Raw genomic sequence first — 24,999 nt, 5'->3', positions numbered from 1 at the left:
TCAAGACAGATTACTTTCATGATTTAAAATAACATTTCTCCACTTTGAATTGTGAAGAAGTAACTGGGAATGGGAGATAATATTTGCAATCTACAGATTTGACAAGGGATCAATAAACAGAATATATAACGAGTACGGACAACTCAATAGGAAAAAATAAAATCCACAAAAAATTCAATTGAAACATTGGCAAAAGACCTGACTAGACATATCTCAAAAGAAGACCTAAAAATGACTAATAGGTATATGAAAAATGGTTTAATATCACTAGTAATCAAAGAAATGCAAATCAAAACCACAATGAGATATCACCTCATCCCAGTTAAAAATGGCTTTTATCCAAACAACAGGCAATAATGGATGCTGGCAAGGATATGATGAAAGGAGAACCCTCAAACACCATTGGTGTGAATGTAAATTAAATTAGCGCAGTCACTGTAAAGAACAATCTCGAGGTTCCTCAAAAAACTAAAAGTAGAACTACTATATAATCCAGCAATCTCACTGCTGGATATATATCCAAAAGAAAGGAAATTAGTATATTGAAGAGATGTCTACACTTCCATGTTATTGCAGCACTATTCACAACAGCCATGATATGGAATCCACCTAAGTTTCCATCAGTGGATGAATGCATAGAGAAAATGTGGTACATATACACAATGGATTATTACTGATCCATAAAATTAATGAAATCTTGTCATTTGCAACAACATGAATGATATTATAAGTGAAATAAGTCAGACACAGAAAGACAAATATCATGTGTTCTTATATATATACGTGTGTGTGTGTATATGTGTGTGTGTGTATATATATGTGTGTGTGTGTGTGTGTGTATACATATATATATATATATATATAAAACTCCTGGAGATAGAGTAGAATGATGGTTGCCAGAGCAGAGACTGGGAAGTGTATTGGGGAGGAGAGTTGATAATGAGGAAATAGTTAATGAGTACAAAAATACAGTTAGATAGAAAGAATAAGATGTAGTGTTTGGTAGCACAGTAGGGCAACTACAGCTTCCAATAATTTATTGTGTATTTCAAAATAACAAAGAGAATGGAATTAGAATGTTTCTAGCACAAAGAAATGATAAATACTTGAAGTTATGGATATCCCATTTACCCTGATGTGATCATTACACAGTGTATGCTTGTATTAAATATTAGATGTACCCCATAAATGTGTACAACTATTATGTATTCATAATAATTAAATATATACATTTAACAATTCAAATAATGAAATATGAAAATTAATGCATGTTCTGTGTCGATATCAACTTTGATATTATAACATTAAAAAGCAGGTTACTAATGGTGTGCTAGTGCAAAAATACTTGAAGTCTGGCTTTATTTTGCCTCCCAATTCAAAGGGCTTTATGATTAGACCCATGGTCCTTTATCTTGTAGTAAGACATAGATTTTCCATAATTATCTTCAAAGCATCTTTGACTTCGTGGTTCATCAGGCTATATATTAAAGGAATTTTCACAATACAGAAAACAGAAGCTATTTTGTCTGTATCCAGAGAATTATTTGTTTTTCGCTGCATATACATGAAGGTAATTATACCATAAAATATGATGATAGAAGTCAGGTGGGAGTCACAAGTAGAAAATGCCTTTTGTCTACTTTCAGCTGAATTAATTCTCAGAATGGCAGACAGTACTGATATGTAGGAGATGAGGATCATAAGAAGGGAGAAAAGTGTATTCAAACCAGCAAGTGTGAACAATATCAGTTCTTTTACATCTTTGTAATGGTTTTTATGATAGGGTAGACATGCTAGGGGAACATCATCACAATAGGAATTATTTATTATATTTGAATCTCAAAAAGACAAGTGGAATGTAAGAATTGCCTGCAGGAGTCTCACAGAAAAGCCATACAAATATGTACTTCCCACCATTTGAATACAGACCCTTCTGTTCATGATGATACTATAGAGAAAAGGGTTGCAGATGGCCACATACCTGTCATATGCCGTGGCTGAGAGCACATACACTTCACAAACCACAAACATGATAAAGCAATGCAACTGTGAGGCCCAAGTAGGTAAGGATATTCTTTTAGTTTCTTGGAGGAGGTTCACTAGGCTGTTAGGGGTGATAGAGGAGGTGTAGCAAAAATAAACAAAAGCTACGTGGCTGAGAAAAAAATACATAGCTGTGTGAAGCTGAGGACTGATAGGAATTAGCATAATTAACCCAAGGCTACCCATGACACTACTTAAATTGATCACTAGAAAGATCCCCCTAAAAAAGGGCTTGGAGCTCTGGATTGTCTGTGAGTCCCAACAGGATGAATTCAGTAACTTCTGAACTACTGGTTTTGGCCATGAAATATGTGTAGAAGTATTTCATACCATTATCTTCAAAACATCCATCCTGGATAATCTTCCATTTCTTGGATTAAAGACTTGACTCACACTTATTTTACGGTGATCATACTAGAAAGATAACTCTCTCTTGTCCTATACGTCATTCTCCCTGCTTATTATCAGAAGGGATTTGCTCCAGTCAGATATTCCAACATGCTTAGTAGTCTGGAGGATTGTTAAAGAAGACAGAATATCTTGAATTAAAATGTGGAATGTTATATATACAATAAAAACTCTGTGTTATAGGAAAAGCAGGATAAATACTTCGATGATAAAAGAAATGCTGACATATTTTAGAATACTACATTAAGGCAAAATACTAGATATTGCTACTCAACTTAGATTCAAGACAACCATGGCTTTGACTAAACATTACGCAGTATCCTAGCCCATGCAACAAAAACAGTGGTAAAAATATCATTATTTTTAAAGTATGTATTATACTATATTGGTACATATTCTGAAGTATATATTACAGCTTATTGGTACCTGAACCAATAAGCTCAGTGGAAAAATATTATTAGATTTGTTATGATTGTTGTGAAGCATTCAGTTACCAAGCTACGTAATGAAAATAATACCATAATAAAAATGTAGCTTCAAGTAGAAGTGAAAAGATAGTTTTCAAGATTCCATTTAAATAATAAGGAAAAAGTAAAACCTGAAATTTAATTTACTATTAAACTTGGCAAAATATTGGCTTTATATATTCATACATATATAAGTTAAGCATACATAACAATATGCTCCAGAAGTTAAGCATATTGTTTATGCTTAACTTAAATAAATTTATAGATTCACATTATTTTGTAGTGGGGTGGCATTTGGGGAAGAAAAAAATTATTTACAGGTTAATTCAAATTCATAATGCAAGAAAGATAAACTGAAATTGATTTATTAAACTTGCAAGATAAACAAGATATTTCTTAAAGTAATTAAAGGTTACTTATTCTTACAGAAAGTAAAATATAAACTGTAGGATGCAAAGCAGGGTGGAGATCAATGGCATTCCAGTGGATGTTTATCAACTGGCTTTCAAATTTAAAAGAAAAAGGAAGATTTAATTTGTAACATCTGTTGATTTTGTGATTTCCATGCTGTAAATACTCCCATCTTAGCTGATTTTAAGCTACTGACCTAGAGTCATGAACATGAGTTCAAAAGAGATTTGCAGATATAGTTCTTGGACGTTAGTACGGGCTGCCTCCAGCACAGCACTGGTGGTAGTTATATAAACATAGGTTAATATTATAAATAATATAATACAAAAATTAGTAAATGACAAATATTTTATGATTAAGCAATATGCTAAAAGCAGAACACAAAATCAATAATGAATCTCTAGCTGCTTTCCATGTAACATATTTATTAATTACAAAGGGAAATAATTAATTCTATTAAATATCAAAGGACTAGATTACATGAGATTGATCAAATTAAAAGGATGAAAATATCCATGTTGGTAAAGGTGTGGGAAATGGATATCCTCATGAACATCCTGTAAAGATGTAATTTATCTTCAATTTTCTAGAAGGCAGCTTAACAGTAAGCATCAAAATTGTTTAAAATATTTCTGCCACTTGATGCAATGATTTCAATGCTAAGTCCATAAGAAAATAATAAAAATATGCAAGTACATATATTGTTTAATTTCAGTTACCGTAAGATGGAATTTGTCTAAATACGTTCTAATAGATATTTAGTAACTGTAAATTCTTCATAAAATACTAAATGACCCTTTAAAAGTTGATATAGGTTTTCATTTATTGACATGAAAAGGATTACATATATAAATATATACAGGTGATATTGCATGTATGTATACATATATATGTGCACAGAAATACTCAAATAAAATATGACAAAATGTTAACAGTAGTTATACCTATGTGGTGATATTGAGATTGATCTTTCCTTTTTCTTTCCATTTCTTTCTTCCTTCCTGCCTTCCCATTCAATTTTAATGGTTCTTTACATTTTATGCTATCCTCTGTTTTCATAAACTTGACTTTAATTTTATATGCATATTTCCATGTTTCAATACCTTAGATGCTTATGCACTTTGACAACTTAATTTTTCACATTGGTGTTTCTATAATTTGTGCTTGTCTGGTGCCCGTAGGGATGCATCAATTTATTTGCTACTAAAGATTGTTTGCCCGATCAAAAATAAAAGTTAAAGAAAAGATTGTTTGCCAATTATTTGCCATTAAATACAGATTCATACTTTCACATTTTTTGGAAATATTTTGTTGTGATATGTTCCACAGCTGGACTAATTTGTTAACGAGTTTGAAGCATTTGTCAAATGAAACGTGACTGTCCTCAAAAGGGACAAAACCAACTTAACAAAATCATCCGCAAAATTTAAGCGGAAATCATGAGAAATCTTTTTCTCCTATATTAACAGTTCTATAACAAATCCTCAGTTTGTACCTGAAAATTTTAAGCTTTAATTGTGATTGGATAATTTTCCAAATGTTTAGCTTTTTCAAATTAGGTATAAAAATGTAAAAATTACAATTAAAAATTTTTTCACTCTAAAGTTTTTAATCATAATCTTTTTTGATTTTGAGACAATTAATTTAACAGCTGATATATTTTGATCTTCATACTGCTTCATTATATGAATTTAATAGCTGATATTTTCTTCACCTCTTTTTACTTTTTATATTTCATACTTTCTTATAAGATCAGGAAACTAGAGTATACATAAATAGAATAAACTGTTGAGGACTTCCAAGTCAGCAAATGTTAGATTTAGAACTCACATTCAGGCTTTTATTCCCCAAAATATCTATGCCCTTTAGTAGAATGTAGTAGAATGGCTGATGCACAGAAAATGTACCAGCCTGCTAAGATAAGAGGTTATGCTTTTTTTTTTTTTTTTTGAGACAGAGTCTCGCTCTGTCACCAGGCTGAAGTGCAGTGGAGTGATCTCTGCTTACTGCAACCTCCGCCTCCTGGGTTCAAGCGATTCTCCTGCCCCAGCCTCCTGAGTAGCTGGGACCACAGGCATGCACTACCACGCCCTGCTAATTTGTTATATTTTTAGTAGGGACGGGGTTTCACCGTGTTGGCCAGAATGGTCTCGATCTCTTGACTTTGTGATCAGCCCGCCTCGGCCTCCCAAAGTTCTGGGATTACAGGTGTGAGCCACCGCGCCCAGCCAAGAGGTTATGCATTTAAGAACATTAATTACAACTTTTCAATATATAGATGACAGACTTAACATCTTCTGCCAGAGCTTAATCCTATGTGAGACAATAGGAAGGCACTGAAATGTTCATGTAGTAGATAAATGTGTTTAAAGAAAAAATGAGGAAATAAACTTTTGAGAACTGTGGATCATACTACTCCTATGTCTCTACAACCTCACAAATATATAAGAAAATTATTGAAAATGGACACTAACGTAAAGCAGGTTAAGAATTATTTCTATTTTAATATAATCTCTCAGTGGGCATTAATAGTATATTTCTAATCTTTTGCCATTAAGTATGGAAGTGGGCTACAGATGAAAAAAAGTGAAGCAAAAATATTAAATGATAGGCATGATTCACAAAATCAAATCTTTCTTAAGCTAAATGATGAAAACACATGAGCACATAGAGGGGGACAACACACACTGGGGCCGTTTGGATGCTGGAGGCTGGGAGGAGGGAGACAATCAGGAAAAATAACTAATGGGTACCAGGCTGAATACCTGGGTGATGAAAAGATCTGTACCATAAACCCCCTGACACAACTTTACATATGTAACAAACCTGCACTTGTATCCCTGAACTTAAAATAAAAGTTAAAAAGATACTTTAAAATGATTACTCTCTCTCTCTGTCTCTTTCTCTCTCTCTCATCAATTTATCTGCTGTGGTGTACAATAATCTTCATTTATAAATTGCTCCCTCAAGTTTATGTGACTTATAATTAGTAGACTAGCACTCAGGTCTGCAGGTTCACAGAAGGAAGGGAAATGATATTCAAGGGCCTACCATGAATTATTACCCCTTTCCATGTTGCTTAGTCCTATAAAAGTCTCTAAACTGAGTAACATTATTCTCACTTATCTGATGAGTAAACTCATAAGAGCATACCTAGAGCACAATGACATGTTTGGGATCTAACCACATACTTTGACTATAAGGCATGTGGCTTATTCACTCGGCTACATTGCCTACTGGGTTCATTGTGTTATAAGCTATACCTTAATAAATAATGACCAGCTTACCTGAGCTTTGCTGTGCACAACTGTATATAATCCTTGTTACTGGCAAAATGATTTTTGATGTTTCAATGACTGTGAATATATTTGTTTGAATTATAATGCCCTCCCCTCCTCCCTCCAGAATTCTATCCCTGAGTTACATTATTTACATTTTGGGAAAAAGTATAATGAGATCTTGTAGGCATAAGAAAAGCAGTTCTCTTAGAGAGTTAGTCTTCAGAGACAGAACAAGACTTCCAGGAAGTAGAAGGTACATTCAATCAGTAACATAGGTGAGGTTAGAAAGCAGTACTCTTTGTATTAATAAAGACAATATGTTAAATGCATAAATATAGGACATTTTTATATTGTCATGTATTTTTTCAAAAAATTAGGAATTGAGAAAGAAAATGTTTAGACTATGTGTCTTTATTTTTCACGTGGGATATTGTAAATACAGCTTCAGAATCCTGAACTGGGGATGGATGGGGAGAGGAGTTAACTTTTGTCTGTGCTCTGCACATAACTAATTATATATCTTGATGATGACTTTTTATGCACTCTTCATTTGAGAAATAGGAAAATTGGTATAAAATATTATGCAAGAAAATGAAAAATTTTAATATATTTTCCACTTGAAAAATAAGAGAAATGTTGTAAATTCTTATAGTTACTTTTATACCTAACATTCTAAGAGAAATTCTCTAGAAAATTGTATTACACAGTGAAAATATATGTATACATCACATATTGAGAAACAGGGATCCTGATAACTTATACTGGGAAAAAAATCATACCATGAAAGAAGTCCATTTTTCCTTACTCAATTTCTTTTCTTAATTTTATAAACACAAAAGTCTAGTTTTTATTGATAATGATTTTCTTCAGAGCTTCTTTCACCTCCTTATTCCGGAGGCTATAGATTAAGGGATTCAACATGGGAATGATCACTGTGTAGAAGACAGAGGCCATCTTGTCTGTGTCCAGGGCATGGCTAGAGCTAGGCTGTAAGTACATAAAAATCAGGGTCCCATAGAATATGGTGACTGCCAGCATGTGGGAGCCACACGTCGAGAAAGCCTTCTGTCTTCCCTCAGCTGAACGCATCCTCAGGATGGTAGAAATGATGAACATGTAGGAGACAAAGACGATCAGAAGGGAGGAAATGAACATGATACCAGCACAGGCAAAGATCCAGAGCTGTTTGAAGCGAGTGTCTGAGCAAGTTAGCCTGAGGAGAGGCATGTCATCACAATAGAAATGGTTGACAATGTTGGAGTGGCAATAGGAGAGGCGGAAGGTGAGGATGGTGTGAAACAGTGCAACCAAGATGCTATAGCTATAGGGAGCAGCCACAAGCTGAATGCAGATTCCTGGGGACATTACCACCATATACATCAGAGGGTTACAAATGGCCACATATCGGTCATAGGCCATGGAAGCCAGTAGCAAGCACTCAGCCGTCATGAAGGCCAGGAAACAGCCTAACTGAGCAGCACATGCATTGAACGAAATACTATTTTGTTTATATAAGAAATTCCCAAGCATTTTGGGTGTAATGACAGAAGAGTAACAGAAATCCACAAAAGCTAGGTTGCTAAGAAAGAAGTACATTGGTGTGTCGAGTTTTTCATCTGTTCTAATGAGTAGGATCAAACCCAGATTGCCTACTACTGTGAAAAGATAGATAGATAAGAATAGCACAAAGAGGGGCATCTTCAACTCCTGACGATCTGTGAGGCCCACAAGAATAAACTCTGTCACCTGGGTGCAATTGATTTGAGTCATACCTCTTCAGGTTGTCTGGATAAAAAGAGGAGAGTTTAATCAAGCTTAACATTTGTGTAATTTTTTAATACCTTAATATCCTTAAAATCAATTTTATTGTTAATATGTAAGTGCTAATTTAGTATTAAAATTATTAGCTCACTTGAGGTCTGGGGATGGGATGGGATGGGATGAAAGGTAAAAGAGGTTATTTTGTGGGAACACATATTTCTCTCTGCATAAATTTATTATATTTATAAAGGTACTTTACATACTATGTCCATGTGTACATATTATTTAGCTCTCGCTTTTAAGTGAGAACATGTGGTATTTTACTTTCTGAGTTACTTCACTAAGATAATGGCCTCCATTTCCATCCATGTTGCTGCAAAAGACACAAATTCATTCTTTTTTTGTGGCCAAATAGTATTCAATTACCCTTAAAAAGTGAATGTAAATTGCCATTATGGCTATGAGGAAGTAAATATAGTGAATTTTGACAAACTTAGCATTTTTGTGATAAACAGTTGCATTTTAATGGCAGGTAACTATTGAAAAATGGCATTTTGTAGGTATTTAAGTCAAGCAGGATACAGTGGAAAGAACTCTAGATAAAACTGGGAGACCTGGAATTTATTTCTGTCATTCTTTAGTTACATAAACTTTGGCACATCAAAAATTCAGTTTGTTCTTTAAGCTTCCTAATCTATAAAAGGTGTTATTTTCTATCTGAAATAATCATTATTACTATCAAAAGAAAGTTATCTCCTGCACGTAACAGGTGTAAATATATTTTAAATTAGAAAATAATATTAAACCGTAAAACTTGCTTCCCTGATGTATTAAAAGTTACAGGTATGTATAAGTCAGCAGAATCACTTTACCACCCAGCTGTCAATGAATTTTAAAAGTGATTATGCTGACTTCTACATACATAGTATGTATGGGTGGTCAAGGTAATATACCTCTAGGCCTTGAACATAGAGAAGTCTGAGGAAATAAATACAAAAAAGTAAGAACACATGGAAAATCCTTAAGTAATGCAAGTAGATTGGTATAGGTAAACTTTTACACGTAATGTACCTTTTAAGTTGACTACGGAGAAAAGTGTCTTAAAATTTTAGTTCCTGAAATATAATCTCAGCAAATAATAAATTAACAAAAGAAACCTAATTGATATATTTTTATTTCAGGGAACAGCAGGGGAATATATCAGGAAAAGTTAGATGTTCTTTATAAATCATGGACATGAAAATCAAAAATGAATATTTTTGAGTATGTGTGCACGTATGTTTCTACCACTTTCTATGAAGAAGATAACAACAGATAATATTTATTATTACTGCTGCTGCTGCTTATTGTTACATGAAATATGTGTATCATCAAAGTTTTTAAAGACTTTTTGGTGTTCATACAAATACATAAATTTTGCTTTGAGATGATTAAGCAACAATTTGATAGGAAATTTAGTTTTCATGTCTGGAGATTTCAGGTAAGGCTGCACTGTTTGACAACTATAAGACATTTATTATCTCACCTTGAAGTACCACTTTATCTCATCTCAAAGGTAGAATGTACATTATATTTGAAAAAATGTTATACATGACCTTTTACAATATAGTCCATGATGTTTTCCATCAAAATTCCAGCCACATCTCTTCCCTTCTTCCTCAAACAACACCCAGTGATCAATTAAAAACCTTATTTTACAGTCCTCAAATACAACATGCCCTTACACGTTACCCAGGCTTTATATGTGCTTTTGCTTACACTTACCTCTACCAGATGAATGGCGAATGGAGAGCTGCAATGAAAACTATTTATTCTTCAAGGCTTCCCTGATTTCTAGTTTTCATGCTGTGTTACCGTCTTTCATCTTTGTGTTCTAGAAACATTGTATACATAATTCATTTACCTATATTACATATATGGCAAACACCTGTTTTCATATATTTTATTTTGATAGACTGCTGACTCCATGGGTGGAAGCCATGAAATTTTAATTAATGTCTTAATGTAGCCCCTTCTAGATGCTTGGTAATGGGAAATTAATAATTAAATTTTTGCAATAATCTTTCAGTATTTATTTCACTGGTTCACAATTAATGTTCTTTACTTATAACAAACACATTAAATGACATATTGATGACTTGGTTTTGATGTGCTCACTTTTTATATGGGCAAAAATAGGAAGGACAGTTTTGATGTAAATTGCAATCTAGTCAATTAAGTGTCCAACTTTTCCAAGCAGCCTAATACATTTTATCTTGGTATTCCCAAACTTTTTTTTTCATCACATACCAATAATAAATATATTTTATATAACACATACATATATAACAGAAATAAAATTATAGAAAACATTAGCCTTATTTCAGAAAATGCCATCTAAAATGTTATAAAGTTCATTATATTCTATGCTACTTTATTTTTAAAATGCTTATCTTGACCTTAATTTTGAAACATATTATTTGAACTTACTTGGGTAAAGGGTGTTCCTATTTCCTCTCCAAGTGGGTTTGGGCAGCAACAGAATATAGGGTTTTGACAGTCACTCTGTCCCCTCTGTCCCATAGGATCTTATTTAGGAGAATGATGCAAGTAAAATTATCAGAAAAAATAGTTAATGACCTAAGGGATTCCAAAGCAGGCTAGAGATAAATTAACATCATTCTCAAGCTTTGAGGAACCAAAGATCTATAGCTCTGTCTTAGCATGACATTATTGCTGTAATGTTCTTATTTTTGGAATGCTATTTATTGATTGATAATTTTATTATTAATAGTGCTATTTATTTATTCATATTTTACTTGTTCATATTGTTGTTCTTGTTATTTATTTATTTATTTGTATTCTTTTCCTTTTGTTGTTTCTTAGTGATAAAGTTTAGATTTATTTTTAAAAGAAAAATAAAAATTACCTTGCAAAAATTTTTACAACATATCTTCCAAAGAACTAATTTGGAACTCCCAATAATCTGTTACAGAATAATTTAAGACATGGTACTCTCTCTTTGGCTTACTCTTTGAAATGCTCATGAAATATTTGTGTCTTTTTTAAGGCTGTTGCTATCTGTTCTTACTTAATTTTTATAGTTCCTTGGTCTATGGAATAGCCTTTGAGATTATTTTTTTAGCCAATCTGTGGCCATAGCAAGAGAAGAACATTATTGTAATACTTATTACAGAACAATGCATCCGCTAGGAACTGAATTGTATCTCTCAAAATTCATATATTGAAGCTCTAACTCCCAGTGTGATGATATTTAGAGACAACAACTTTGGAAGAAAATTAAGATTAAAGTTATAAGGGAGGGGGTTAATGCCCTTATAAGAAGAGACGCAAAAGTGTATGCTCACTCACTCTCCCTCTTTTTTTTTTTTTCTCTGTCTCCTCTATGCTCACAAACAAGAGGTCATGTGAGCGGACAGAAGATGGTGGCTGCCTACAAGCTGGGAAGAGAGACCTAACTAGAAACTGAATCAGAAAGTATCTTGATCTTGGACTTCTTGTCTCCAGAACTGTCAGAAAATAAATTTCTGTCATTTAGGCTACCCAGTCTAAGTTTTGAGGTTTTTGTTGTTGCTATTTCTTTGTTTTTTACTGTAGCCTGAGTTGAATAGGAGAGCATCTCTGAAAAAGCAAAATAATCCTCTACAATGGGAAAGGCTTTGTTGGGGGAAGGTGGTAGGGAAGAGGAGGGGTGGAAAGCAATTATAAAACCACTTTTTTCCCCCCCAAATTTAGTGTATTTTTCTGCTATCTAAGGATGAAGATGGACAAGATTCCCCAAATATGTCTTTTATAGATTTCAAATAGGAAGTGAAAACCACAATTGAGTTTACACAGTCAGCTGAAAATACATAAATGAGAAGGCCAATAAGACATTTGATACAAACCCTGGGATCCAGTCATTAGCTTACCAATATCTTACCAAATGGAAAAAAAATTTAATATATATTTCTTAAAGAACCAGATAGAGTATTTGGAGATAAAACCACATGGCACATGTATACATATGTATCAAACCTGCACGTTGTGCACATGTACCCTAGAACTTAAAGTATAATAATAAAAAAAAGAGGAATACTGAAAAAAATAATAATTTTAAAAAGAATAAGTTGCACATATCATGTCACTTTATCAAGGTACAATTATCAAAACTAGAAAACATTTGTGCAACATTATTTTCTAATATATTGATTATATTCAAATTTCATCAATTTCTCCAATAAATCCTTCTAGCAATTTTTTCTTGGAAAAAAAAGAATATTTGGAGATAAAAATACAATACCTGAAATGAAAAATGTACTGGTTAGACCAAAAAGAATAGTGATAAAGCTGAAGACAGAATTGGTAAAATTGAAAATAGGTAAATAAAACTTGTCTATTCTAGAAAACAGAGAAGAAGAATATTACAGAAAAATGAAGAAAGTCCTGGCGACTTCTGGGGCACCAGAAAGTGGTACCAATAAAGTGTGCCATATGAAGTGTACCAGTAAAAATAAGTGGGAGTCGGAAAAGGAAGGAAGGGAGATAAAGGGGAAAATACTTGAATAAATTACTGAAAACTTCTCCAATTTGAGGAAAAAAAAAACATTAACATGTGGATCTAAGGGACTCAACCAAACTTAAGTTAGATTAACACCAAGGAATCTTTAGGCTAATGAAAGTCAAAGTGTTGAGTGCCAAAGACAGCGAAAAATCTTGAAAGTTGTTGATTAATTCTATAGAAAATCACAAGTTTAACACATGACTTCTTACAAGGAAAATATGGAATATGGTGGGATGACATGTCCAAACTGCTGTAAGAAAACAATTGTCTACAGGGAATACTATATCCAGTCAAATTATATTTCAGAAATAAAGGTGACTTAAAGACCTGGGTAAATGAGATTAAGATAATTCATTGCTAGCAAATCTGCCTTATAATAAGTACATAAGAATGTCTTTCAGAGGATAAGAAATTATTCTGTATGATAATTTCAATCACAGAAATACACGAAGCACACTGGAAATGGCAGATATGTCAATCATTTTTTATATTTATTGACGTATCATCTTATTATTGATATAAATAGTCATATGTCTGTGTATATATAGTCTACATAAGTATTCTCTTCTTAATTTATATAAGTGACATACAATTGTATATTTCTTGTGTCCTCCTAATGACATAAAATTGCATACATATTCAATTATGATAATACTGTCTTGAGGTTTATAAGTAGACACTGCATATGTGTGTATGTATGTATGTATTTACATAGTTCTATGCTAGTATTAATCTGAAGTATATGGTGATAAGTTAAAATCAATATTGAAATCCTTAGAGCAACCATTACTAATGCATGTCTGTGTGTCTGTTTGTGTGTGTACATATTTAACACATCAGAAATTAAATTTCTAACTTAAAATTTTTTAACATAGGCATTAGAACTCAAACAAGGAAATAAAAAAAAACTGAACTATTTAGAATATTAACAACATGAAAGACGTAAATTCAGCCATATCAGTAATTGCGTTAAAAATGAATGGACTTAATACTCTAATTAAAAGGGAGAGCTATTCAGAGTTAATTACAAAGACAAAAATCCAACAATTAGCTGTTTACAAGAGACAAAATGTACACTTAACATCACAAATATAATGAAAGTAAAATGATGGAATACTCTTCCATGCTTATAATAACCGCAAGAGAGATGAAGTGGTTATATTGTCAGAAAAATATAGACTTTTAGTCATAAAATGCTATCACAAAAAAGGAAGAGCATTTAATAATGCTAATAAGGAAAAAATCAGTAAATTAAGTAACTAGAAATTCATGCACAAATGACAAAGGAGCCCCAAAACATTTAAAATTAAAACTGACAGAAAATAAATGTAAATACATAATTTAACTTGGGATTTTAACATCAGTCTTAATAATTGATAGAGCAAATAAAGAGAAAACCATTAAGCTAAAAAAGGCTTGAGCAACACTATCAACCAGCTTGATCTGAATGAATCTACAGAATGACTCTAGAGGAAAAAAAAATTATTTAACACCGGCTGTCTCAACTTCAGCACTATTATCATTTGGGGATGTATAATTTTTTTGAGTGAGGGGCCATGTTGTGAATTGTAAAATATTTTTCAGCACACCTGGCCTCAACCCTCTAGATAGCAATAGCATTCCTTCACAGTATCCTGTCATTGTGAAAATCAATAATAAGCCTAGGCATTGACAAATGTTCCCCTGGGAGAAAAATTACCTCTATGTAGAGATACTGTTGCAGGTAATTTAATTAAATGTTATTAAATTTAATTTTAAATATACTATAAAATAGTCTTAACATATTGTTAAAGAACTCTTATAACCCTGAACTGGGCATTCAGAGTGCTTTCATTTTTTCCATTCTTGGCAGCACCTAATTGTATAACTATCAGAAGAGATAATACATTTTAAAAATACATTTTTCCTGTGAGGAATGATGTAAATTCTCATGGTACTTTCTACATATGAAATATGATTTTAAGTCAAAAAAATTACAAAAATGCAAAGAATAATTTTTTTCAGTAAACAGATCTTTATTGCTTACCAATTAAGAGCAAGGTATTCCAATAGTTTTATTAATGTGGGGGAAAACCTGGTTACGAAGGAATGCCCATTTTTGTCTATTGAACTCATTTTCTCAGTTTCAGAAAAATAAAAGCATGGTTTCTATTGATGATGACTTTCTTCAGGGCATCTTTTACATCTTTGTTCCTGAGACTGTAAATCAAGGGGTTCAACATGGGAATAATCACCGTGTAGAAGACAGAGGCCATCTTGTCTGCATCAAGAGAATGGCTTGAGCTTGGTTGTAAGTGCCATAGAATATGGTGACTGCCAGCATGTGAGAGCTACAGGTGGAGAAGGCTTTGCGTCTTCCTTCAGCTGAGCTCATCCTCAGGATGGCAAAAATAATGAACATGTAGGAGACAAAGACAATCAGAACAGAGCAGATGAATGTGATACCAGCACAGGCCAAAATCCATAGCTGTTTGAAGTGAGTGTCTGAGCAAGTTAGCCTGAGGAGAGGCATGTCATCACAATAGAAATGGTTGACAATGTTGGAGTGGCAATAGGAGAGGCGGAAGGTGAGGATGGTGTGAAATAGTGCCATTAGGAAGCTATAGCTATAAGGAACTGCTACAAGTTGAATGCAGATTCCTGGAGACATTACAACCCTATACAATAGAGGGTTACAAATGGCCACATATCGCTCATAGGCCATGGAAGTCAGTAGCAAGCATTCTGATATCATGAAGGTGAGAAAGCAGCCCAGTTGAGTAGCACATGCATCAAAGGATATAACATTTTGTTTGTACAAGAAATTCCCAAGCATTTTGGGTGTAATGACAGAAGAGTAACAGAAATCAACAAAGGCTAGGTTGCTAAGAAAGAAGTACATTGGTGTGTTGAGACTTGTATCCACTCTAATGAGTAGGATCAAACCCAAGTTGCCTACCACTGTGAAGAGGTAGATGGATAAGAATAGCACAAAGAGGGGCATCTTCAACTCCTGATGGTCTGTGAGGCCCACAAGAATAAACTCTATCGCCTGGGTGCAATTGATGTGAGCCATATCTTTTCTGGCCATCTAAATGTGGAAGTAGAGAAAAGAGTTAAGTCTAAGTCATATTTTAATACTGTAAGTCCTATATGTGGTGTTTTTATATTTACTGTATTGTACAGTTTAATTAATTAGATTTATTTATTAATTTATTTAACTAATATAATGATTGTTAGCATACTGGAATTCTGGAAATGTGATGGAGAGCAAAAAGAATATAACACTGTATAAACATCTTTATATCTAAAGCATGAACTTACATGAATGTAGGGAATGAATCCTCACATAATCTTATCCTGTAAATTAGAGTAAAATTGATATTTGCTTTCTAAGAGATTTGGAAATTTATGTTTCTTTACAATTCATTTTATGTCTGCTTTTTTAATCTTTTATTAAAAAACTGATTTAATTACATTTTTTGCATTAATTTTTGTTTTCCTACTCTATTTAAAGTTGTGTATCATCATTTTCTTATTCATTTTGAATAATTTTTATAATTGAATTATTGAATACCCAAATAGTATCAAATATCATGTCTCTCCAACTCCTTTTTCTTCTCTCTCTCTCCCACCATTATATCTAGTAATTGAAAATAGAGCTTTCCTTAAAAACTTATAAATTTCACGCTCTGAAAATTACTATGCAAATAAATACATAAATAAAATAAGAGCCTGTGTTTCTTCACTGTTCTTCAGAGTTTACTAATAGCTCTTGTGTATTTACTTCTGCTCAATTAAAGAATCCATTTCAGTTATTTGTGTTTTGTATTAATAAACATATTTATTGAGCAACATTATGTGGTAAGTAGTAACTTTCAAAAAATACTTATTTACCTTAATTTTATTCTAAATAAATTATATTTATTATATGTATAAGATACATATTAGATATACAATATGTAAGTATATACTAGATATCCTAAAACCCTAATACAGATGGAACATTAATGTCTAATTATAGCAACATGGAAATTGATGGATAAGGACATGGGAACCCATAAATTCCAAATTTCTAATTGCATGTTAAAAACTGAACGTCAATTTTGAATTAAAATAGGAAAAAGAAAAGAGAAAAGGGAGGTAAGTAAAAAGAGAATTTTTGGTCTTTGCACTGCTCAGACCAAACCCTTCTCAAGAAGACTAACTTTCAGACTCAAACTTTTTTATGACAAACTATAGAAATAAATACTTGTTATAAGATGGCATGGAACTAATAGATATATTGAGAATAATACTTTTGCTTCCTTGACATCCACTTGTATTACATATTCTTTCGTTTTCTAGCGTAATCTGTATTCCATTCTATTTAATCCAAACAATGCTTCTTCGGATCCTAAAAAGTGGATTTAAGATCTACTAGTAGTTACAAGCACAGTTTCAAAACCTACACACTAGTCCCCACACACGGAACCATTTTCACTAACATGAGTACATAAGCAACTTACCTTTAACAGTTCCTAGCTATACCACCCACTGTGATCTGTAACCAAGACTGAACATTCTATCCTTAACATTTTCCTCGATTTTGTCTAACTGCTACTCTTGTAGAAGGTTATTTCAATTCATTCAGTTCTTTATTCAATAATATATAGTGGGGACTATTAATTTTCAGAGCGTGCATAGAGTCTGAAGATAGAGCAGTGAAAGAATAGATAGTAGTCCAGGCTGGAAAGAAAGCAAGCTTTATCCAAATTTACCCTATTTTTCTGGTCTCTTTTCTTATCATTCGTTTTTCTCCACCTATAAAACACAAAACCCTGAAACGTGTGCACACAAACTATTTTACTTTGAATCCAAAGGAGAGCATGCATTATATTTGAAAGGACATGTGAGTTTTTATAGTATCATCTCTGAATATTTTTATTATCCCGGTTCCACTCAACTCTCCAGTCAGCAGGAGCATCCATTGTTTCAATTAATGATTGGTCTCAATTTGTCAATAACAATATGCCTTTCCATACTTCTCTATTTTTAATCTTGCCATTCCTAGTTTCTCTCTTTACAGAAAAATAGACAGTGAAAATGGAAACTCCTACTTATCTTTCAAGCTCTGCTGAAATATCACACTTCTATGAAGAGCTACTTAATTTGTCCTTCCCATGTTGAGTTAACAGCTTTCATATTTGTCTTCCAAAAACAATTTAGACATACCTAATCTATATTTCATCTCTTATTACAACCATCTGTTTCCATATATCTTCCATATATCTGATAGACTTTAGACCCTTTGTGGTTGAAAGTCACGCTGTTTTTATTCATTTCCTAATATAGTCTCTTCTAGATGTTAGATGATGGGGAATTAAAGATTAATTTTGGAATGACATTTGAATATTTCTTCCCCTTGCCCCTAGGTTATATTATTTTCTTTGGAAAATATCTCTAGAGACATACTAGTAATGTCTAACGAATGCCCCACTAATCCTGGGTAAAATTTCTAGCTACTGCAAGAGGGGAAAGCAGAGTTTGGGCATAGAATATATAATTTGGTCAATAATGGAACTGTTTATTTCCAAACATTTTTAAAAATTCTAAACAGGAATTTTTATTTAATTCAATCTAATAAGAAATGTTTTAAAATCACAATGCATACCCACATATAAAATTAAAATAAAACCAGAGAAAACACTTTATTTTATAAAATGTACTTGTAATGATTTTTCTCTAACTATTGTATGGCACTCTTTAATCTTAAAAATACTTATCTCGAGTTAATATAGCAAATGTATTAGCTATAAATGAGTCAAAGCCCACCATCTTGAAATACGCTCTATTCTACCTGGGAAGAGGATACTTGTATTTCTCCTCATAATAGGTGTAGATAGCAATGACTATGTGGGTTTTGTTAGTGTCTCTTACCCAAAGGATCTTGTTCCAGAGTATGAAGCAAGTAAGATTATCATAAAAATTACAATCTGTACTTCATTGGAATTGCAAGGCAGGCTAAAGATTTTATTGATCTGACCTGTTTTTAAATAACTGCAGATGTGAAGCTATGTTTTTAGTATGACATTATTAAGGGTCCTCTAACTTTAAAAACATTACTATATTTTTATGTTTTACAAAATATATTTGCTGTTGTAGATTTAGTGTCAATCTTCAATATTGGCTTTGAAAGGCAGGTAGCTAACTATCTTTTTTGAAAATTATCACAAATAGCTTTCTATGAAATGTGTATCCAATTCTTCCAAGGACCTACTCCTTAATATTTTATGCATGAGACATTTTGCAAAAGCTCTGGGCATGTGCTTATGTCCTAGTCACTCCAAACTAGACAACGGATAAGAAATGTCTTGTAAATTACTGTGTGAGTAAGAAGAGTGGATTTGTATATTTTCCATATTGGCTATAAATTTAAAATCATCCCTGTAGTTTTCTGTTAAGTAAATTTCTAACAATAACACTAGCTTTATGAACACAGTACTTTGACTGAAACAGGAAAAGTGACAAAAGCTTAGAAATCACAACTTAGTTAAATGGTGTAAATATTAATTAGGATAAGAATTATATATGTGTGTGTAATATATTAAGTAATTATTTGAGTACATAGTTGTTTTTTCAAATGAGAAATACATCTAGTAAAATTGGCTTAATTTTCCATCTCTGTGATTTTGTACAAAATGCCATGACTTGAGGTTTGATATTGAGATACTGAATCGATATGTGCAGTACAACATGCACATGTACACACACACACACACACACACACGCACACACACAAAAAAATAAAACTTTCAGAGGATGAGTGGTGATCCTGATCCTGGACTAGCCATTTGACACTAAATACTTACCAATGAATAAAAAATATTTTAAAACTCTAAACATTACATTTGGTTCCCCAATTCTCTTTATTTTTTGTCTTAAAATATATGAGATTAAACAATAAAATAATGAAATAATTTTAATGCCTGAAAAATCAGATTTATAGATGGCCACAGAAAGCCAAAATTGTCATTTGTAAAATATGGAAGTTCAGACGCTTTATATAGAAAATGTTGTATGTATTTTAAATGATGGTATTTTGAAATATAAGTTAATACATTTCTTCCTCAGAGAATAACAAAGGCCTTTACAATTCTTATTCAGAGTTGTAACTGGCACTGTAAGTGTCTATATGTAACTCATGGCTTAGTCCATTCTACAATATCCTTTTTCTCATTCTTATATCTCATCACAAACATAACTTAGAAAACAGTGTCTGTGAGTAAACGCATACTAACACCATACCCAGAGAGTAGACTTGACTGTTCAGATAAATGTAATGTGGCAATTTTTTTAATCTTGTCACATTAGACTAGATTTGTTTACCAGTGTTTAATGTTGATCAGTGAGTGAGTGTATACTAAAAGTCACTATACAATTCCATTCTTTCTTACTTTCAGCGGATCTATGAGTTCCCATGCCTAAGTTTTCTAAATTTCAGGAAAATAAAAAGATTCTGAAGAACTGCAGCACCTCCTTGCTTACCGAAGCATCTGTTAATGCTGGCCATGCTTCAACTAATGCCATTCATCAATTTTTTTGTAATAAAATTAAGGAAATGATGTCCAATATTAACTTAGGGATTTTTTACAATGTTATTTTAAGTGATAAAGGAAAACTTTTTTATTTAAGAGGCCTCATATGTTTTCTTCCTAAACTGGGGATCTTAGAAGGCAATCCTTCGGGTAACATTAATTAGTAGAGAATAATTGATTAATCAAGAGTTTCTTTTAATAGTTTCATCTGTTCCTATTATCATCCAATAGATAAAGACATTGCATAAAAGAAATGATTAATAGAGTATTATTGATTTTATATTCCATTTACTTGGTGAAAGACTCAACTTTGCTGACCAGTGTGTTGGCCTCCAGAACAATTATTTCAACATAATAATGACACTCAATGGCCACAGGGAACTTACTGCTTTGTAACGTGTTGCTTATGTTACTCAGCTGTTTAGCAGTGGATCAACAATGATGGCTCTTCTTTTTGTCCTTTCAAAGGAACTTGTTTTTTACTGCAGAATTATTCCTGAACTTCCTTGCTTTAATCACTGCACTCCGGCCACACTGACGTTCTAGCAGTTTCTTTTTGTCTGTTTGTTTGTTATTGCCGTAACTACAACATATTTTAATTTCTGGTTATTTTCCATATACAGAAGCAAGACATTGTGTAACATGTAGTAAATCTAAACGATTCCATAAATATTATATTGGAACAGAAAATGTATGGTCACAAGAGATGAACCATATTACCAGGTCATGTAATTAGATGTGCAAACTCAGTTGCATATAAATGTTACCAAGTTCAGAATGGATCAAGCGATATTGACTTGTACTGGGAAGACACTAAGCATTGTGCATGGCCTTTGTGTTCTAGTCTTAAGATTTGAGTACTTGCTATTCCCTCCGCTTGGAACACTCCTCCACATAGTCACAAGCCCTGCTTGCTCTCTGATATTATTTTATATATTTGCTTATTATCCATCTTCCTTGTCAAATAGAAACTCCATATGAGAAGAAACTTTGTTTTGTTCATTACTGTACCTTTGGGGCCTACAATAGTATCTTGCACAAATTAAGCACCCAATACATATTTTCAAAAGATTGTAATACATAAATCTTCTGTAGCATGTGTCCATTTTGTTGAAATAGATACTTTCATGGTCTTTGCACTTTTGACAGATTCAGGAACAAAAAGTCAACTAAGGCTATGACAAGTGTTCACTCAAAGCTTGATATTTAATGGAGTTATTAAAAATATCATTCCTCGAACTTTTAATAATATTCAAAAGTAGATGAATCCTGATGGCTGAATTTACTTTTACCATCAGAGACTAAACTTTATTATTATTACTATTGTAATTATTCGGTAACATCAATACTCATTCAGTAGGTATATTATATGTCAGGCATTATGCCACATGCTTTCAAAAATTTTCAAATTGTATTATCTATGAAATTTCTACTAAAAAACATTTTTTTTTTTTTGAGACAGAGTCTCACTCGGTCATCCAGGCTGGATTCCAGTGGCATGATCTTGGCTCCCTGCAACCTCTAACTCCCAGGTTCAGGTGATTCTCTTGCCCCAGCCTCCTGAGTAACTAGGATTACAGGCACCTGCCACCACGCCCAGCTAATTTTAGTAGGGATGGGGTTTCACTATGTGGGCCAGTACGGTCTCGAACCCCTGACCTCAAGTGATCTGTCCACCTCAGCCTCCCAAAGTGCTGGGATTACAGGCATGATCCACAGCACCTAGCCCTAAATAACATTTTTGTAGTCTCAATTGTTTCCTCTGTTTTGTCGATTACATTTTTATTTTTGAAAAGGTGAAACCCTGGGTTTTTTTAATTCCTCAAAATGCTGAAATTATACATAATTTTTCTATAGTATGGGATATTTTTCCATTGACTGTGACAGATTCGACTCTTGCAATGAGCAATCAAACAAAAAATAAGCAATCAAACAGAGATACCTGTGCTTACATCTGTGCCACTGATTGATAGAAGTGGAAGATGGGTCCGCCTAATGTACCCTCATCACCACAGTGTAGTTCTCATTAATCCTTGGAAGCAAAGTCCAGTGTTCTCTCCACTCCTCTAACGAAAAGTTTGTGTTTTCTCAACATTGTTTTTTCCACTTTGACTTGTGTAGGTGGAGATTGGGAGGTTTATTTGTTTGTTTTAATCCTCATTTTAAGGCCCTAGAGAGTTTAAAATAAGGTGTACTTTTCATCTGATGTCCTCAAAGAAGACTCTATTGGGACATTGCTATTAATCTCACCTTTTCTCCTGAGTTGTGGGAAATTATTATGTGAGAACTTTAGGTAGAGCCAATGTAAACAAAGGAAAAAACATTAAATGGTGTAGAGACTTTTTCATAGTTAAGAAAAATCATGAAATTACTAATAAATATGCAATTTCTAGAGTCTCAAGTCTGTCATTGAAATGTAATTTCAATAATTGAGGAAATTGTATTTTAGCTCAGGCACACAAAATGACTCTCACTATCTAATTTTCCTCTAGGAAAATTATTAAAGATAAAATATATCTTTGTAATCTAAGAAGAATAAACATTTATCTAAGAAATATGAGCTTTCTAGATCTTAAATTTTTCCAGCTGACAATTTATTTTTTCCAATGGAGGATTTATAATTGACAGAAGAACCGTAGTGAACTTGGGTTTTTTTTTAGTGATACTGAAGTCAACAATATGGCCCTACGTTTGAAGTTTACATGGTTCTAAATGTTTTAGGGGGAGATTCATTCATGGTCAAAGGGCAGTATTAGTGATAAAGATTTTATTGGCAAAGCAGAATTTATGGATGCATCTTGGAGAATTAATGTTAGAAAATTACTAAACTTGGTGGGAGTGTAGATTATATTGTCAGCTTCAGACAGCTTTTTGAAATGTATCTGAATTCTATGGAGATGAGCATTGGCTGACATTTCTAAAACTATTTATACTAAGCTTGATCAGATAAATAAACAATTAGATTAGAGCTAAGAAGCTGTGTATTCCACTCTCAGAAAAAGAAGTTGAAAATGATCAGTGGGGATGACTAGAATGAACACTGTGATGCTAGATTAAAGGCTGTGTCATCACTATGTGCTTAAGCTTATCTAGATAGTTATAATAGTGAAGTAGGTAGGTAGGCAGAGAGATAGATATAAAATATCTAATATATATGTGTGTATATGTGTATGTGTGTGTAGATAGAAGATAGATAGATTGATAGATTGATAGATAGATGATTTGTTTTATTAAAAACAGGGTCTTAATCTGTCACCCAGGCTGGAGTGCACTGGTGTGATTACAGCTCACTGCAACCAGCAACTCCTGGGTTCAAGTAATCCTCCCACCTCAGCCTCCGAGTAGCTGGGTTCAATGATTCTCCCACCTCAGCCTCCGAATACCTGGGACTACAGGTGTCCACCACCACATCTGGCTAATTTTTTAATCTTCATAAAGATGGGGTCTCTCTATGTTGTCCAGGCTGATCTTGAACACCGGGGCTCAAGTGATCCTCCTGCCTCAGCCTCCCAAATTGCTGGGGTTAAGAAGAGAGCAACCACACTCACCCTCTTTGTGTATTTAAATGGGTTATTATCCATGCTTATAATTCCTATCTAAATTTGCTGAAAGTGACTAAAAAGAGTGACACCCTAGTAGCAACCAGCACACCTTGTATCTGTACCTTGATTTCTAAAAACTCGGTGGTTCTATCAGAGTCAAGCCCATGGTTGCTGATGACACAATATGTTCATCTGTCTTTCTTCCCCAAGAATAAAGAGGCCTGAGGTTTTTGTGGGGAAAAACATACTAGACTTGGCAACATAAACTGTGTTATTCAGATTTTCATTTTTAAAATAAAATTCCGTTTATTCATATGGAAAAGGAGGGAGATGGGCCACAGTAAGTCTAAGCTAACAGAGTGATGTTGATGAATGTCAGACATTCTTGTTGTTTTTAATAAAGTTCATACTTTATTCAGCTTTCTTTAGTTTTTGCCCAATGTTCATTTTATGTTCCAGCATCTATCCAGGATAGAATATTGAATTTTGTCATTATGTTTTCTTATGCCCTCTTGACTTTTCCTATTTTTATGACTGTGATAGTGGTTAAGTGTTTTCTGAAATGTCCCTCAATTAGGCTTTTTCTGATATTTTTCTCATGATTAGATTGGGGTAATTGGTTATTGGGGAGGAAAATCATAACTGTAATTGACATTCTAATCAAATCATAATGAAGGTACATACTATCAGTATGACTTATCACTGCTCATGTTAACCTTGATCATCTGGCTGAAATAGTGCCTGTCAGGTTTCTCCACTGAAAAGTTACTCTTCTCTCCTTTTCATATTAACTTTTCAGAAGGAAGTCAGTAGGTGCAACTTACACTTACAGAATGGGGAATTATGCTTCACCTCCTTGAGGGCAGAATAGCTACATAAATTAGTGAGAATTTTGTAGGGGACAATTGTCTCTTTTCTTCCATTTATAATTTGTTCAATCATTTATTTCTACCAATATGTTATAACAATTATTTTATACTTTGGATA

At 33.0% G+C, this 24,999-nt stretch overlaps 2 protein-coding genes across 2 annotated transcripts; both read right to left on the bottom strand.

The window, feature by feature from the left end:
- Nucleotides 1-7,450: 7,450 nt before the first annotated feature.
- LOC100970342 (olfactory receptor 8U9) lies at nucleotides 7,451-8,380 on the bottom strand. The gene has a single exon (XM_003806072.4). It carries the CDS (start codon nucleotides 8,378-8,380, stop codon nucleotides 7,451-7,453), a length of 930 nt encoding a protein of 309 aa, XP_003806120.3.
- Nucleotides 8,381-15,025: 6,645 nt separating this feature from the next.
- Nucleotides 15,026-15,969, bottom strand: LOC100970000 (olfactory receptor 8U8). Its single transcript, XM_003806071.3, is given in 2 exon segments — nucleotides 15,026-15,207; nucleotides 15,210-15,969. Coding segments are annotated over 2 exon segments (942 nt in total).
- Nucleotides 15,970-24,999: the final 9,030 nt, after the last annotated feature.

Source organism: Pan paniscus, chromosome 9 (assembly GCF_029289425.2).
Source record: "Pan paniscus chromosome 9, NHGRI_mPanPan1-v2.0_pri, whole genome shotgun sequence".
In the NCBI taxonomy this organism is placed as follows: Eukaryota; Metazoa; Chordata; class Mammalia; order Primates; family Hominidae; genus Pan; species Pan paniscus.
This window is presented reverse-complemented; position numbering and strand designations above follow the sequence as displayed.

Coding starts and splice junctions, on each gene's coding strand:
- LOC100970342 (XM_003806072.4), bottom strand. CDS start 8,380: ATGACTCAAATCAATTGCACCCAGGTGACAGAGTTTATTCTTGTGGGC.